The 18,437-nt window shown below is 41.4% G+C and overlaps 1 protein-coding gene across 2 annotated transcripts in view; it reads left to right on the forward strand.

Moving 5' to 3' along the window:
• LOC128657334 (zinc finger protein 614-like) overlaps window positions 1-18,140 on the forward strand; it is a 69,095-nt gene extending 50,955 nt beyond the window's left edge. The window contains exons 11-12 of one of the 2 annotated variants that reach the window (XM_053711640.1): window positions 15,597-15,704; window positions 16,976-18,140. In XM_053711640.1, the coding sequence (XP_053567615.1) occupies window positions 15,597-15,704; window positions 16,976-17,544 (677 nt within the window). In that variant the 3' untranslated portion in view covers window positions 17,545-18,140. The remainder of the gene's footprint in view (window positions 1-15,596; window positions 15,705-16,975) is intronic. The other variant, XM_053711641.1, reaches the window with a different exon arrangement.
• The last annotated feature ends 297 nt before the right edge of the window (window positions 18,141-18,437 follow it).

The following is an 18,437-nucleotide window of genomic DNA, read 5'->3' on the forward strand; positions in this document are numbered from 1 at the left end:
TAGATGCCTTGGCAGTTCCTTGGTTGTTCAGCCTAGCTTATGTGTTTCCGCCGTTTCCTCTCCTCCCACATGTGATTGCTCGAATCAAACAGGAGAGAGCTTCAGTGATCCTGATAGCGCCTGCGTGGCCACGCAGGACTTGGTATGCGGATCTAGTGGACATGTCCTCTCTGCCACCGTGAAAACGTCCGTTGAGACAGGACCTTCTCATTCAAGGTCCTTTCCAACATCCAAATCTAATTTCTCTGCAACTGACTGCGTGGAGATTGAACGCTTGATTTTATAGAAGCGAGGATTCTCTGATTCAGTTTTCAATACTTTGATACAGGCTAGAAAGCCTGTCACTAGAAAAATCTATCATAAGATATGGCGTAAATATCTTTATTGGTGTGATTACAAGGGTTACTCATGGAGTAAAGTTAGGATTCCTAGGATTTTGTCTTTTCTCCAAGAAGGATTGGAGAAAGGGATATCAGCAAGTTCCTTAAAGGGACAAATTTCAGCTTTGTCAATTCTGTTTCACAAACGTTTGGCAAATGTATCAGATGTTCAGTCTTTTTGTCAGGCTCTATCTAGAATTAAGCCTGTATTTAGACCTATTACTCCTCCCTGGAGTTTGAATTTAGTTCTTCGAGTTCTGCAAGGGGTTCCGTTTGAACCTATGCATTCCATAGATATTAAACTATTATCTTGGAAAGTTCTGTTTTTGGTTGCCATTTCTTCTGCTCGAAGAGTTTCTGAGCTTTCAGCATTACAGTGTGATTCGCCTTATCTCATATATTTCATTCTGATAAGGTGGTTTTATGTACAAAACCTGGGTTCCTTCCTAAGGTTGTTTCGAATAAGAATATTATTCAGAAATTGTTGTTCCTTCCTTGTGTCCTAATCCTTCTTCTAAGAAGGAGCGTCTGTAACATAACTTGGACGTGGTCCGTGTCTTAAAGTTTTATTTACAGGCAACTAAGGATTTCCGTCAATCATCTTCATTATTCATTGTTTATTCTGGAAAGCATAGGGGTCAGAAAGCTACAGCTACCTCTCTTTCTTTTTGGCTGATAAGTATCATCCGCCTGGCATATGAGACTGCTGGACAGCAGCCTCCTGAAAGAATTACGGCTCATTCTACTAGGGCTGTGGCTTCCACATGGGCTTTTAAAAACGATGCATCTGTGGAACAGATTTGTAAGGCTGCGACTTGGTCGTCCCTTCACACTTTTTTTCCAAATTTGATACTTTTGCTTCTTCTGAGGCTATCTTTGGGAGAAAGGTTCTTCAAGCAGTGGTGCCTTCCGTTTAGGTTCCTGTCTCGTCCCTCCCTTTCATCCGTGTCCTATTGCTTTGGTATTGGTTTCCCACAAGTAAGGATGAAATCCGTGGACTCGTCATATCTTTGTAAAAGAAAACTAAATTTAAGCTTACCTGATAAATTTCTTTCTTTTACTATATGACGAGTCCACGGCCCACCCTGTTCTTTTTAAGACCGTTTTTCTTTATATTTTTTGTAAACTTCAGTCACCTCTGCACCTTTTTAGCCTTTCCTTTTTCTCTTCCTATACCTTCGGCCGAATGACTGAGGGTGGATGGGAAGGGGAAGGGTTATATATATATATATACATACAGCTCTGCTGTGGTGCTCTTTGCCACTTCCTGTTAGTAAGTAAGGATGAAATCTGTGGACTCGTCATATCGTAAAAGAAAGTAATTTATCAGGTAAGCATAAATTTAGTTTTTATTGAGATCTTTCCCAGTTTATGGAAGATCAGGGCTCCGTTTGGCTGGTCCTGCGGGTAGGCCTGTTTCTTCTTGTACGTTAACCTCCGGGTTGCCTTATATTTTCTTTTTATCCGATAGGATGTTTTTTATTTGTTTGTTTCCTTCGGAAACCTTCTGGGATCGATACTCTTTGTTACTACTTCGTAAGTTGTTTTGGACATGTTAGTCCTATGTTAAAAATGTCTGTTTTCCTTTCTTCCCTCTGAGGAAGGATTTATGCAGCTTGCCGGTTAGGGCCCTGGGTGCAGGCTGGTCCTGTTGGGTTCATTCTGTCTTGCGGCTGTTCAGACACGTGGCGCTGTTCTGCTTGGCTGGTCCGGTTGAGGCACAGAGTGCTCAGGTTATCATTTGTTTTACATGTTTCAACTAAGCATTCAAGAGGACCTGTGTTTCCGTGAGGCGGGAAGGATTGTTTCAGTCCTTATAGCCTTCAATCATGGATGACTGGGTCAGTGGAGTTTCCGCTGCGTCACTTTCTCTTACGTCTGGTATTATCGGACCCTAGAGTTTCCTCCTTCACGCAGTGGAGGGTTGGAGGGCTTAGCACCCTCTTACCGCTGTTTAAGCGGTTTGGCCTTCTTTTTTGAGGCTCCGGATTTGTCCTTTTTGGACTTGGTCCATCAACAGCTAGTAGTGTATATAGCTTACTAGCATGTGGAAGGTTTGCAGTTTGAAACCAGCTGCAGCTCTTTGCACCTTGAATGTGTGCTCACAAGCTGTTTAATGTAACCAGCTGCTGCTATTGCACATTGACCGTGTACTGTCTAGCTGAGTTATAAGACCTTCTTGGTCTTCTTCCTTTGTCTGCAGGTGAGTTAGGTCTCCATTTAAGGACCTGGGTTCCCTCCGGGAGATGGTTGATCCCTGTGGGGGCACTGGGCTTAGCTCAGAGCTCCCCGGATCTGGGAAGGCTTTGCGCCTTTTCTCCCTGTATTCCTCTGTTTGTATGGAGGTGATGTGGAGACTAGCCCTGCTTGAGGGGTTTTGACCTTGAGGTATCCCTTTCTTTGTTGTCCTGAGGCTGTTTGAGAAGTCTAGGGGCTCTAGGGTCGTAATAAGACTTCTATCGCCTTGCTCCTTGGAGCGTAGGAATTTTGCAAGGGGTGTTTCCTTCCTTCGGCCGGGACTTATGAGTTCTTCTCGTTATCCGGATTGATCTGGATATTGCATTCATATCCCTTGTGTCTGGTTTATTGTTAGACGGGGTGTTCAGTTCTCGGGTATTGTTTGATTAAACAATTGGGTGCCCGGACCTGTTTTCTCCCTGAGGCTTCGCTCTGCGTTTTCCCTTTTGGACCCAGTTATGGGTTGTTACTGGAAACTTAGGCCTAAGGCCTGTATGGGGTTCCCCAGTACCGGGAACTTGAGCTATGTCCTTTACTCAATCTACCTGACCTGGTCATGGTTGGCCAGGTTTTCTGAGTGTCTGTTACTCATTAGGCTTGATGCGCCTTAGGTTTGGATTCCCTAGGTCAGCTTGTTAGGGTAACCCTTGGATTCACTGCTCTGCAGGCGAATGGGTTTAAAGTGTCTCTGCTGCATCCATTATACAGGGGATGTGTGTTAGCAAGCTACTTTTAGGGGGGTCCTTGAGGACAGATGTTGCCCTTCTGGCTCCATCCCTTTTCTTAAGGGGTTATGGAGATGAAGTCCCTTTCTTGGGGCTTCTCCTGGATTCAGGAGGTTGGAACTGTGGGTTAACTTATCGGAGAGGGGTGTCTCTCTGGGTTGTTACGTTCCATCTGGTGTCTTGCTGGCTCCAAGTTGAGACTTTGTTGGGCCTTTTTGCTAGATCCTTTGGGTCTGCGGTCTTGTAGTCTGTTTTAGGAGTCGAGTTGTACCCGTGCTCTGTGGGGATGGCTGTGTCCATTCTTCCGCTCGTTGTTGAACTGGTTTCGGGCTTCTTCTGTTCCCCTGTTTCTGATCCGCTGTTGCTGGGTTGGTCCGGCTGGGTGTGGGTTCTGAGAACTGTTGTAATATTCAGGATCTAGGTGGGCATAGTTGCTAGCTAGGCTTACAGGCAGAGGGTCCAGGATTACACCTCCTTTGGGCTCTGCGTGTAACTGCTCCTTCTCGGGGGACCTCGATTGAGGTTCTGTGTTCCCCTTTTGGAGACCTGTGTGTAGGTCTGGCGGCTTAGGTTGCCTAGAACGTGCCCTCTTTCTGGGAGTTGCATTTTGCAGTCTGTTCTCTTATTGGCTGCTTCTACTTACTAGCAAGTATCCTCTGTGTCGTCCTGATGTTGATTCTGTGTTCTGACTCAGGGTTTTTTGTCTGTTACACATTTTTTTTTGTGGTTGGATACTTTTGTTTTCTATGTTCGTTGCTGTGAGGACTCTGTCTTCTGTTGTCTTTCACTGCTTGCATGATGTTGAAGAGAAGACTTTCTCTGTCTCCCTGCCCAGTCTTCTCCCGGGTTCCCCTTGGTCTAGGCATAGCCTCCTTTTCTCTATTGGGCCAATTTGGGTCTTTGTGAGCTGGGCTCACTATTGGAGGTTTCCTTTTATGGATTGTGGTGACCTTTTTGGTTTCCTTCGGTTCTCCTTTGCCTTGTCCCTTTGGAAGTTTAGGCTGATGTTCCCTTCATTAGTGTGGGGGGAGTGGTGAGGTGACAGACTGTTGGGCGACGGTGTGTCCTGGAGGACTGTTGGCTCAGTTGAGTCCAATTTGCGGTCTCTAGCTTGGCTTCTGGCCTATCTGCGGGTCGGTGTCCTTGGGGCCTTTCTTTTTAAGGTTGTTTTTTTTTGTTGGTAGGGTTTCAGGCCTGGTGCCCTCAGTATGGGCCGCCTATTGTACCCTCCCGTCTTGACATTGTGTCCTCTATAGCTTGGGTATTGTTTTTCCAAAACTAATGAATGCAGCTGTGGACTCTTTCCATTTAAGAAGAAAAACATAAATTATACTTACCTGATAATTTTCTTTTCTTCTGATGGAAAGAGTCCACAGCTCCCCACCCTTATTTTTTTTCACCTTTCACCTGATATTTCTTCTACTGGTCCTTGTTCCTTGGCTGAATGACTGGGGGGGTGAGGGGAGTGGGAGGAGTATTTAAGCCTTTGGCTGGTGAGTCTTTGCCTCCTCCTGGTGGCCAGGTTTTTATTTCCCAAAAGTAATGAATACAGCTGTGGACTCTCCATCAGAAGAAAAGAAAATTATCAGGTAAGCATAATTAATGTTTTTACCTTGCAAATGTCGGTGTCAGTGACACTTTATTCTGGGTGAGTCAGAAATTAGAGGACTTCCCTGGTAAATTTTAATTTTTATCTTAAGTCCCTATTCTGATTTAAGGGGTTCTTCTCCCAGTGGGAGTAGCCTATACATATATGCCTGTACATATGTTTTTATGAAGAGGTCCCTCTCCTAGTGGAAGTAAACCTGTATATGAGTTGGGATAAACAGGATATATGAGCAGGGGCTAATACCTCTACGGTCCCACTCTCCCAGTGGGGGTATACAGAATCTAGGGGGTGGATGATCAGATGTGTTTTTTTTTAATTATTATTATTCAGGCATGTGTGATAAGCGTTGTCTTACTGAGTGCCTGACATACATTTGGGCTGATTAATTTATTGTAGAGGAGCCCTACCATTTTTATTAGTATGCATAGGGATTAGTGCGACCGGATCGAGGGTATGCAGATTGATCTGGTGTGCACTTTGACGGCATTTGAAATATACAGGCTGCGTTAGGCTGCTCTGGTGGAGTGTCCCATGGGACTTGTAGTAGTAATATGTGATATATACAATATATATATATATATATATATATATATATATATATATATATATATATATATATATATATATATATATATATATATATATATATATATATATATATATATATTCTGTACGATGCAGGATTACAATTTCCAGAGATTACAAACTGTTTAGCAAGAATTCTCTGGTGTTTGCTGCCATCTAGTGGATGTTGTTTATGCTACATATTAAAATGATTTAATATGGTTTCTTTCTTAAGACACAGTGAGTCCACGGAATCATCAATTACTGTTGGGAATATCACTCCTGGCCAGCAGGAGGAGGCAAAGAGCACCACAGCAAAGCTGTTAAGTATCACTTCCCTTCCCACAATCCCCAGTCATTCTCTTCAATGCAAGGAGGAGGTTTAGTTGTCTGTTAAAGAATTTCTTCTATCAAGATTTTATTTTGAAAGCCTGAGCAGGTTTGCTCTGATCTTTCCTGACAATTGGGTATAGCTGTACTCCACGTTAGTCTCTTCAGTAGAGCTGTGGTAGATTTCAAGCAGTTAGGAACTTGTGAGTTGGGCCTCACTGCACTTTCCTGACAAATTGCTGCCCTGATATAGAAATCCAAAGTAGGCTTACTCTGTCCTTTTCTTAATTCCACAGGAGTGGCTTCCTCTCATACCAGGTGAGATGTCGTCCTGCTAGACAATGTAGAATGCAGGTAAGTGCCATTTTGGGTTTCTTCTGGGGAAGAGCTTTGGCACTGAAAGTGGGCTGCATTTAAAATTCGGACTGTTTCCTGAGGCTTAGGAATCAGAGCAGGGTGGCTCAGTGACTTTATTTTTATCCGCTATGGAAAACGGTCATTCCCCCCTTTTATCTCTATTTTTTAATAACAGTTAAAGGTATGTGTTTTGTTTACTATGGCCGTCGGGACCGCTCCTGACGTCATAGGAGGCGGATCCCTTTCTGTGGTGGCATTGGAAGCGCTTGCTTTCACTTGAGGTGATTTCCGTGGCGCAATTCTTTCTGCTTCCTGTTCGATCCGCGTGTGTCAGCGGTGAACAGTCCTAGAGGTTCTGAGCGGTTGCGATCTTCCTAATCAGTGTCGCAAGCAACTCCGCAGCACAGAGGGGGCAGGTAGGCGCCTCAGCTATAGCTGAGGTGTAGAGGGGGCCATAAGTCTTTGTGAATGAAATGTAAGCTCTGTTTTGATAACTAAGTGGACCCTACTTTGCCATTTTGTTCCTCTTGTATTGAGAGAACTCTGATGTACGAAGAGACTTTTTACTGAGCTACCATTCATTCATGATGACGTTGGTCAAGTAACAACACAGGCAGTGCCCTGCGGTTCCTCTCAATCTCCAGGAGGAGTATATTTGCAGGCAGAAATTGCTGCCCAGGTATCCTCGGCGGTATCTGAGGCGCTGGCTGCCATCCCCATGCTTCAGGGAAAACGCAAGAGGAAAATTTAGCGAATCAGATAGTAAGGTTTCTGATCCAATCCAGGCTAGCCAAGTTGATGTTTCTCATAAGTCGGAAGAGGAGGATACTTTAGTAGCCTCTGAGAGGGAAATCTCAGATTTGGATAGTATAATTCCTCCTTCTGATGCTGAAGTGGTTTCCTTCAGATTTAAGCTTGAACACCTTCGTGTTTTGTTAAAGGAGGTTTTGGCTACCTTGGATAATTCTGATACTCCTGTCGTCAACCCTAAGAAATGTAGCAAATTAAATAGATACTTTGAGGTCCCCCCCCCCCCCTGGGAAGGTGTTTCCAGTGCCAGACCGTGCCACGAAAATTATTACCCGGGAATGGGAGAGACCTGGCATCCCTTTTTCTTTCTCTCTCTCTCTCTCTCTCTCTCTCCTGTTTTTAGGAAGATATTCCCGGTAGCTGACTCCATTAAGGAGTCGTAGCAGACAGTCCCCAAGGTGGAAGGGGTGATTTCTACACTGACCAAGAGAACTACTATTCCTATCAAGGATAGTTGCTCTTTCAAGGACCCTATGGATAAGAAGCTGAAGGCCTTCTTAAAGAAAATGTATATTCATCAGGGATTACAATGGCAACCAGCCGTGTGTATTGCTACAGTAATAAGTGTGGCAGCTTATTGGTTCAATGCCTTGTCAGTGTCCCTCTAAGCAGACACTCCTTTGGAGGACATACAGGATAGGATAAAGGCTCTTAACTGACTCTTCTTTGCAGGTCATTAAGCTGGGGGCCAAAATTTCTGGTTTCGCAATTTTGGAGCGTAGAGCGCTATGGCTGAAATCTTGGTCAGCAGATGTTTCTTCTAAAGCTAAGCTTTTGGTGATTCTTTACAAGGGTAAGACCTTGTTTGGGCCGGGTTTGGCAGAAATTATTTCCGATATCACGGGAGGTAAAGGATCTTTTCTGCCTCAAGATAAGAAGAACAAAATCGAAAGGACGCCAGAGTAATTTTCGTTCCTTTCGTAACTTCAGAGGCAAGTCATCCTCCTCTTCTACCAAGCAGGATCAGTCCATGCCGTCTTGGAAGCCCAATCAGTCATAGAACAAGGGGAAGTAATCTAAAAATCCTGCAGCTGAATCTAAGTCAGCATGAAGGGTCTGCCCCCTATCTGGGATCGGATCAAGTGGGGGGCAGACTCTCTGTTTTGTCAAGTTTGGGAACGAGATGTCCCAGACCCGTGGGCCGTGGACATAGTACCCCAGGGTTTTGGGTTAGAATTCAAGACCTTTCTTCCTAGGGGCAGATTCCACCTCTCCAGATTACCTGTAGACTAGATAAAAAGAGAGGCGTTCTTGAAATGTGTACAAGATCTTTCCCTCCTGGGAGTGATTGTTCCCATCCCAATTTTGGAACAGGGTCTCAAATTCTACTCCAACCTGTTCGTGGTGCCCAAAAAAGAGGGAACTTTCAGGCCTATTCTAGATCTAAACAAATTTCTCAGAGTACCGTCCTTCAAGATGGAGACTATCCGCTTCATTCTTCCTCTGGTTCAAGAGGGTCAATTCATGACAACCATAGACCTGAAGGATGCATACCTACATGTTCCTATTCACAAGGATCATCACAAATTTCTGAGATTTGCCTATCTGGACAAACACTTCCAATTTGTAGTGTTCCGTTTGGTCTAGCTATAGCTCCCAGAATTTTCTCAAAGGTCCTGGGAGCCTTGTTGACAGTAATCCGGTCCAGGGGAATTGCAGTGGCACCTTATCTGGATGACATTTTGGTTCAGGCGCAATCTTTTCATCTAGCAAAATCTCACACAAAAATCTTGTATTTTTCGTGCCCACGGATGGAAGGTGAATTTTGGAAAAAAGTTCCCATATTCCAGCTACAAGGGTGGTCTTCTTAGGAACCATTTTAGACTCCCTATCGATGAAATTTTTTTTGACTGAGGTCGGTGGAGACAAGATTCTTTCCTCTTGCCTAGCACTACAATCGACCATACGGCCATCAGTGGCCCAATGTATGGAGGTAATTGGTCTGGCGTTAGCTTCCATGGACATAGTCCCTTTTGCTTGATTCCATTTGAGAGCGCTTCAGTTATGTATGCTCAGTCAATGGCACGGGGATTATGCAGACCTGTCTCAGAGAATAGTTCTGGATCAATCGACAAGAGACTCTCTACCGTGGTGGCTGTCTCAGGAACATCTGGCCCAGGGGACATGCTTTCAGAGACCCTCATGGGTGATTGTAACCACGGACGCCATCCTTAAGGGCTGGGGAGCAGTCTGGGACTCGTTGAAGGCGCAGGGCTTTTGGTCTCAGGAGGAATCTGCTCTCCCCATGAACATTTTGGAGCTGAGAGCGATCTTCAATGCCTTGATGGCTTGGCCTCAACTGACTTTAGCCCGGTTTATCAGGTTCCAGTCAGACAACATAACCTCAGTGGCTTACATCAATCACCAGGGGGGAACGCTTGAGTTCCTTAGCCATGAAGGAGGTGTCGCGAATCATTCAGTGGGCGGAGGCTCACAATTGCTGCCTGCCTGCCATCCACATCCCAGTGGATGGACAATTGGGAAGCGGATTTCCTGAGCAGACAGACTTTTTATCCCGGGGAGTGGGAACTTAATTCGGAAGTGTTCTCCAGGTTAACAACCATATGGGGGTTACTGGAATTGGATATGATGGTGTTCTCGTCAGAACGCCAAGCTTCCAAAGTACGGTTCGAGGTAGACAGATCCTTAGGCCTTTCTGATAGATGCTCTGGCAGTTCCTTGGAACTTCAGGTTGGCATATCTGTTTCCTCTGTTTGCTCTCTTTCCACGAGCCATTGCTTGGATCAAGTAGGAGTGAGCGTCCAGCATGGCCTAGCAGGATCTGGTATGCAGATTTAGTGAAAATGTTGTCTCTACCTCTGAGGAAAGACCTTCTACTTCAGGGGCCCTTCCTTCATCCAAATCTCGTTTCTCTGAAGCTGACTGTTTGGAGATTAAACGCTTGATTTTAGCTACACGTGGGTTTTCCGAGCCGGTCATTAAGACCATAATTTAGGCTCGTAAGCCTGTCACTAGAAAGATTTACCACAAGAAATATCGTTATTGGTGTGAGTCTAAGGCATACTCTTGGAGTAGGTTCAGGAACCATTTCATCCTTTCTCGAGGAAGGTCTGGAGAAGGGTTTGTCTGTCAGTACCCTGAAAGGTCAGATTTCTGCGCTTTCTATTTTGTTACACAAGCGTCTGGTGGATGTGCCAGATGAACAATCATTTTGTCAGACCTTGGTCAGAATCAGGCCTGTGTTTAAATCTGTTGCTCCACCTTGGAGTCTTAGGGGCCTATCTATCAAGCGCCGAAAGGAGCTTGACGGCCTGTGTTTCTGGCGAGTCTCGGGTTGATTGACACCTCCCTGCTGGCGGTCCATTGGCCGCGAGTCTGCAAGGGGCGGCGTTGCACCAGCAGCTCTTGTGAGCTGCTGGTGCAATGTTAAATGCGGAGAGCGTATTGCCCTCCGCATTCAGCAATGTCTTGTGGACCTGATCCGCACTGTCGGATCAGGTCCGCAAGACATTTCTTAAATATGCCTTGTAACCTTGTTCTTAGAGTTTTGCAACAGGCTCCGTTTGAGCCAATGCATTCCATAGATATTAAGTTGTTATCTTGGAAGGTTTTGTTTCTTACTGCTATTTCTTCAGCGCGGAGAGTTTCGGAACTCTCTGCTTTGCAGTGTGATTCTCCCTATCTCATATTTCATGCAGATAAGGCAGTTCTTCGTACCAAGGTTTTGGTTTTCTTCCTAAGGTTGTTTCGGATAGAAACATTAAATCAGGAAATTGTTGTTCCTTCTCTCTGTCCTAATCCTTCTTCTCATAAGGAACGTTTGTTGCACAACCTTGATGTTGTGCGTGCTCTTAAGTATTATTTGCAGGCGACTAAGGATTTTCAACAGTCTTCTGCATTGTTTGTTTGTTTTTCTGGGAAACGCAAGGGTCAGAAAACTACTGCCCCTTCTCTTTCTATCTGGTTGAGAAGTATTATTCGTTTGGCATATGAGACTGCTGGACAGCAGGCTCCTGAGAGAATCACAGCTCATTCTACTAGGGCTGTTTCTTCTTCTTCTTGGGCCTTCAAGAACGAGGCCTCTGTAGAAGAGAGATTTGCAAGGCTGTGACTTTTTCAAAGTTTTATAAGTTTGATACTTTTGCCTTGGCTGAGGCTTCTTTTGGGAGAAAGGTTTTGCAAGTGGTGGTGCCTTCTGTTTAGGTTACCTGTCTTGTCCCTCCCTAATCATCGGTGTCCTGTAGCTTGGGTCTTGATTACCAACTGTAATTGATGATTCTGTGGACTCACCGTATCTTAAGAAAGAAAACAAAATGTATGATTACCTGATGCATTTATTTCTAGACATGGTGAGTCCACGGCCCACCATTAATTTCAGACCGTTTTTTATCTAAACCTCTGCACCTTGTGTTGTTTTCTTTCTCTCCTTTCGCTACGGTCGAATGACTGGGGATTGTGGGAAGGGAAGTGATACTTAACAGCTTTGCTGTGGTGCTCTTTGCTTCCTCCTGCTGGCCAGGAGTGATATTCCCAACAGTAATTGATGATTCCGTGGACTCACCGTGTCTAGAAAGAAATACATTTATCAGGTAAGCATACATTTTGTTTTTTCGATACTTTCTTATGCTAATGAAAATAAGTATATATGATGGATTTTTGGCTCTAGAGAGGCTTAACCATTCTTCGTCTGCTACAGAAAATAATTGTATATGGTAACTTGTTAACCTTAGAAGGGCTTAACTATGTTCATTGCTACTGAATAATTTAATATGGTGACTTACTAGCCTTAGTGAGGCTTGAAAAGGTTTAACTATGTTTATGCTAAAGAAACTCATTTTTATATGGTAACTTATTAACTTTCGTAGGGCTTAACCGTATTTATTTATGTTAAAGGAAACATTTTAATGTGGTGACTCATTAACCTTAGAAAGGTCTAACCATACTTATTTCTACTGAAAAGAATAGTATTATATGGTGAATTAGTAGCCTCAGAGTGGCTGAACCATGCTTATTTCTGCTGGAAGAAATATTTTAACAGGGTAATTATTAGCCTTAATCTATGCTTATTTCTGATGAAGAAATAATTTAATATATAGCAACTTATTAACCTTCAAAGGGTTTAACCCTGCTTATTTCCGCTGAAAAAAGTAACTTGATATGATGAATTACTAGTCTTAGAAAGACTTATCCAAACTGTTCTCGGCTGACGAAAATAGCTTATATGGAAGGTTTAACCATCCTTATTTCTGCTAAAGAAAATAATTCTCTATGGTGACTTCTTAGCCCTGGGACGGCTTAACCATTCTTACCACCATTCTTCTTTCTGTTGAAAGAAGATAATTTTAATATGGTGATTGTTAGCCTTAGATAGGCTTAACTATAATTATTTCTGCTGGAAAATATAATTTAATAAGGTGGCTATTAGCTTTAGTGAGGTTTAATCTTCTTGTTTGCATTTTCAATGCTTAATCAATTTTATATGGTAAGGTGTATATCTACCGGCCACTTTATTAGGTACACCTAATCAATTACTTGGTAACACAAATTGCTAATCACATGGCAGCAATTAAATGCATTTAGGCATCTAGATGTGGTGAAGATGACTTTCTGAAGTTCAAACAGAGCATCACAATGGGTATTTAAGTGGCTTTGAACGTGGCATAGTTGTTGATGCCAGACGGGCTGGTCTGAGTATTTCAAAAACTGCTGACTGCTGATCTACTTAGTTTATCTTTTTGGGTGGAACGTAAAGTTCTCGGGTGATGCAGGAGGTTTTCCTCAATTTCAATGGACGGAGACATAACATTGTCAGATATTAACCATCCACATCTAGGTGTGGAGAATTGGAAAGTGGATTTTTGAGCAGACAGTCTTCCTCTGAGGGATATGATCCCTAATCAAGGAGGTATTGTGCGGGTTCATTTACAGTTGGAGGTGTCTGGAGTTAGACCCTGGTCTTCTGTTTCATTGCCAATTTTTGAGCTTCGGGTTGAGAGATCCTTAGGCGGAGCTAGTAGTCAGAGTTCTGTCTTTTTTTTTTTTTTCTTTTTTTTTTGTTGGCTCATTTTGCCAGATGTCTAGGTGTTGTTCAGGCTATTGCTAGGATTAAACCTGTTTTCATCCTGTTGCTTCTTCATGGAGCCTTTTTCTGCATTCTTCAACAGGTTCTGTTTGAGTCTTTGCATTCTGTTTATATTAAATTGCTCTCTGGGGAGGTGATCCATTATTATCTGTTTCTTGGGTTTCAGAGTGTTGGATTTATCTGATTTTAGATATGTCCTGCTTTCCATCTGATTATAAGGAGGAGTTGTATAATTTGGATATGGTCTGAGGTTAACATTCTACTTTCTCGCAACTCAGGATTTTTGGCAGTCATTCTTTGTGTTTTCTGGACTCAGCCGTTACTTTTTCCTTGTGGCTATAATTTCTGATCGCATGGTATATCAGATATGGGCCAGCAGCCTCTAGCTTGAATTTTAATATATTTTACCTGTCTTAAACCTTCCCAAAATGAAGTTTTAGGGCTGCTTCATGATAATCTCTTTTCGCTTCTATGAATGTATTGGTTTTTGTCTCAGCAGAGGCATCATCTGGGAGAAAGATTCTACAAGAGGTGGTGCCTAGTAATTTGGACTGTCTTCTCTACTTTCCCTCCCTAACATTCATGTACTCCTCAGCTTGGGTATTGATTTACCATAGGTTATGAATGTTTTCGTGGGTCCTCACTGCCATTAGAAGAAAAACAAACTTAATGCTTACCTGATAAAATGTATTTCCTTCTTAGCAGCGAGGGTCCATGAACCCACCCTGATCTTGTGTAGTGGTGGCAGTCTTGGCATCTCTATACCCCCTTGTCTCTCTACTTTCCCTTATCCTTGGTTTGAACTATTGAGGTGGGAGGGATATGTCATTGTTCTGTTTGGGGTGTCTTTGCTTTCTCCTGGTGACCAGGTGAAGTATTTCCCATAGGTTATGAATATATTTGTGGACCCTCACTGACAAGAAGGAAATACATTTATCAGGGTAACAAATTTCTTTTTTTTTTTTTTTTATAATAAACAACTGTACTCTGTGGGATGTTAGAAAAAAATTATACTGAAAAGTGCCTTTACATTGCAGTCTATGGGAACCGTGTGTTCCCAGTAAATATATATGTATATGCTTATATTAATGCATAAATATATATGTATATAATTATACATATATTTTTAAAAAATATGCTGCCATTGCTGCTCTACTTACCCATTCGCTGCGCAAGGTTCTGATGCTGTATTTGACTGCATCAGAGCGAGGCTCCCATTGCAGCCTAGGGAAGTAGCATGCAAGCAATATTTAGCGCTCCACTCGTAATCTAGCCCAAAGTGTCCACACCAATGTGATAAAATAAAAATTAAATAATCTACTAAAACAATCTACCATATCTAGGTCATAAGTTTAGAAATATAACATACATTTTACTGAAATTGCTATACAGTTTAAAGTCCATTTAACTCATTTTTAGGCAATCAGTGATGAAGCTACTCCAAAATTACTGACTTGCAAATTTCTGAACTGGCTCTTTGGTTTAAATAAATTTGTCAGCCCTGCAGTATCTCATACAAAACGAGGACAGTTGTTTTTACATGTTTACTAATAAGGAAAAAAATCTATGCTGGATTACTCTGCCCTTTAAAAATTCACTAAATAATATAATTAGCTTGTACTTCAGAATATTGATTATATCCAATTGGTGGTCTCTTGATTTAAGATTAGATTGTGTCTGCATTAAAGGGGTCCTTTTTTTAGATCATTAAAAAAAAAAGCCTAAAAAAACTTACCTGTCTGAAAACTGTGGCCTTGCTTCATTTCATGCTTGAAGCCAGCTGATAAAGGAGTAATTCCTGGGGGGGGGGTGCTTTTTGGAGGGCTGTGGAACCAGAGGGGTGTAAAGGAGTACATTGGCATTGAGAGTTAATCTTTTTTGGTAGTATGTCACTTGCCTGCCTCAGGTAAGTAGGCATTTGCTCTCACATAGCCCACAGGTCATTAGCATGAATGTACACATGATTCACATAGCCTGGGGACATAGTTACATACACCAGATAACACTACATGCAGTTTTAGGCACACTTGGGCACTTGTATACATTTACAGTAAAATTGAGGTGCTGTCTCTTTATATTTCCTTGTGCAGGCTTTAGCATATATCAGAGCTCTAGTCCTCATTCTCATCAGGCTCTCAGACGATTAGGATTGTTTCTGAAGGTGGGGAACTTTTTTTCAGAAGTTTCTGAACCTCCTTCTTGCAGACATCAGGGGTTTAACTTTTTAAAATTTCTTTCATAATCATGAGAGTCCATGAGACCCACCCTGTTTTTCCATAACAGTTGGCGACAGTAATAGTTTGCACTTCTTTTACCCTGCTTTTCCTTTCCTATGTTCTCCTTTCTCTTAACCATATATATATATAACTAAGGGATCATGGAAAAGTGGGAGGGATTAAAACTCTGTGTGGGGTGATTTGCCTCCTCCTGTAGGACTAGACATGTGCTGGCTCATGGACTCTCGCCATCATGAAATAAATTATTTTATTTAGTAAGCATAAATTTATTTTTTTCTTTTGTTTAAATTAACTCTAAAATAGCAAAAGTGGAACTAACAGAAGATCTGTGTGCGGAGAAGTCCCTTGACATTCAGGAGCAGGAAAATTATGAAGATACTGACATGAAAAACCACAAGGATACAGACACAAGTGAGTGTGTGATATGTAATGTATGACGCTCAGTACCAAAGAAACATCAGCAAATCCCAAGTCTGTGTGGTAAATAAACACAAATGCAGTTTGACTAAAATCACATGTGTGGTCAGTTTATTAAATGTATTTTATGGAATCCTCAAAATGCTGAACCTAAAATAGCTGTAACAGGTCAAGGGGCTATTTCTAGACCATAAAACTGTGGGAGCTAATTTAGGTTAATACAGAACTGCATAACAAGGGTCACAGGTGGTATTGAGGTGTTATCATTTTCATCTACTTACATCTGTTTTTGATATTTAAAGGGACATTAAACAAATGTTAGATATGATATAGTCCACTATATACTAAGCCTAAGAATAGTAGGTAGACATATATGTTTTTTTTTAAATTGTATTAGTTTAAATATCGTGAGAAAAAGTAAGAGAGGTTTTTGCCTTGACTGTCTCTTCTGCTGTGACCAGTTAGTGACAGATCTAAAACAGGCAATAAAGGGAGTGTGCAAGCAAAGTTGTGTTTAAACATACGATTGTTAAAGAAACTATTTAACAAGGTTTCCAAACAGCCATGTTTGCGTAGTCTCTTTTTGCCCTTTTTTTATATATATATTCCTAATTATCCTCAGCAGAAGAGATGGCTAAAAGTACACCTAGATTCCAAAATGCTGACACCCATTATAAAGTCGGTGGAATTGAGAAAGACTACACTTTTCTGAGTTAAATTACAACAAAAGTGGTAAAATAAACATTGGAACTATATTACAATGTTTTCTACTACAGAGTTAAACGTTTTATATTAAAATCTATAAAGTGTTTAATTTCCCTTTAAATACTGTACTTGTTTACCTTCATTCTTGTCCTCTGTAAGCAAAAAAGAAAACTGTAAGGAGATTGATCTCACATTTAATGCTGTTGAATAATACATGAATTGTAGTTCTATAATTGCAAATGCTAAGCTCCTCCCATGTAAGACCAGCACTGAACATGTCTCTCTTTAGAAACATAATTTCTTGTTTAACATCAAATTCATTGCACAGTGTAACCTCTTTTTACTAAACAGATGTCTATGAATGAAACATGTTTATATAAACTCAAGGAATCCGAATGTGTGTATGTAGGCAATAATATAACTGAATTATTTATATTAGAGCAGCAGTTGCTAACATCCACACTCATACTCACCGTATGGCTCACTCAAATTATAGTCATCAATATTGCAATTATTATAAAGATAAAATAAATAACTATTCTCACTGTGCTTTTTTTCAGCAGATCGATCTAAGAGTTCAGCTATTCCTCGTCTAGACCGGAGTGATGATAATTCTTTCAGTCTCCTAAAAGTTCCACGAAGCCAATTAGGAAATAAATCATTTTCATGTTCTGAATGTGGAAAATCATTTACCCTGAAATCAACTCTTATTAGGCATCGGAAAACTCACACAGGAGAGAGAGAATTTTCATGTTCTGTATGTGGGAAATGTTTTACTCAGAAAACAAATCTTATTGGCCATATGAAAATTCATACAGGAGAAAGAGAATTTTCTTGTTCTGAATGTGGGAAATCTTTTACCCAGAAAGCAACTCTTATTGCTCATCAGAAGATTCACACAGGAGAGAAAGCATTTTCATGTTCTGAATGTGGGAAATTGTTTATCCATAAATGGGTACTGATTAGGCATAAAAAAACTCATACGGGAGAAAGAGAATTTTCTTGTTCTGTATGTGGGAAATGTTTTAGCCGGAAATCAACTCTTATTACTCATCAGAAAATTCACACAGAAGAGAAAGCATTTTCATGCTCTGAATGTGGGAAGTGTTTTAACCAGAAATCATTATAAATCACTCATCAGAAAATTCATACAGGAGAATGCACTTTTGTGTTCTAAATGTGGCAAATGTTTTACTCATAAATAGGAACTTATTAGACGTCAGAAAATTCATACAGAAGAGAGGATTTTCATGTTCTAAATGTGGGAAATGTTTTACACATAAATTATTTCTTTACTCATCAAAAATGCATACAAGAAAGAACTCCAATAGTAAATGTTTAGCCCACTTTAGTAAATTTTAATGTTTCCTCCCTGTCTGATGGTAACAGAAGCATGATTTGTAAATGATTTACAGCCACACAGTTTTTTTTTTTATTTATGGCGGTAGACAAGTAATAGTATGCATACCCAGTAGTATCCAAAATACAACACACTTGAGCTCAATTTTTTTTTCTGATGCACTCTAGTAGTATGGGGGTTGGAACTTTGGTCAGCTGATATTTCAGTTGTATATGTTAACCACTCCTGAACAGCTCTTGTTGAGTAGTCTATTACCTAAATTGAGAAATTCCAGTGATATTGCATTGTTGTTTGATATATTTGCTAATGTTCCACTGGTGCTGTACTATTATATTTGGAAAAAAATAAATTTATTTCCAAAGGCAGAGAGAGTCCACAACTTCATTCCTTACTGTTGGGAATATCAACACCTGGCCACCAGGAGGAGGCAAAGACACTGCAGCCAAAGGCTATAAATATTCCTTCCACTTCCCCTATCCCCTCAGTCATTCTTTGCCTTTTGTCACTAGAGGACGGTGGCAGAGAAAGTGTCAGAAGATATGGATAGTCCTTTAATGGGTATTTCTTTCATGTAATTAGCAAGAGTCCATGAGCTAGTGACGTATGGGATATACATTCCTACCAGGAGGGGCAAAGTTTCCCAAACCTTAAAATGCCTATAA

This window comes from Bombina bombina, chromosome 4 (assembly GCF_027579735.1).
Source record: "Bombina bombina isolate aBomBom1 chromosome 4, aBomBom1.pri, whole genome shotgun sequence".
NCBI classification, from domain to species: Eukaryota; Metazoa; Chordata; class Amphibia; order Anura; family Bombinatoridae; genus Bombina; species Bombina bombina.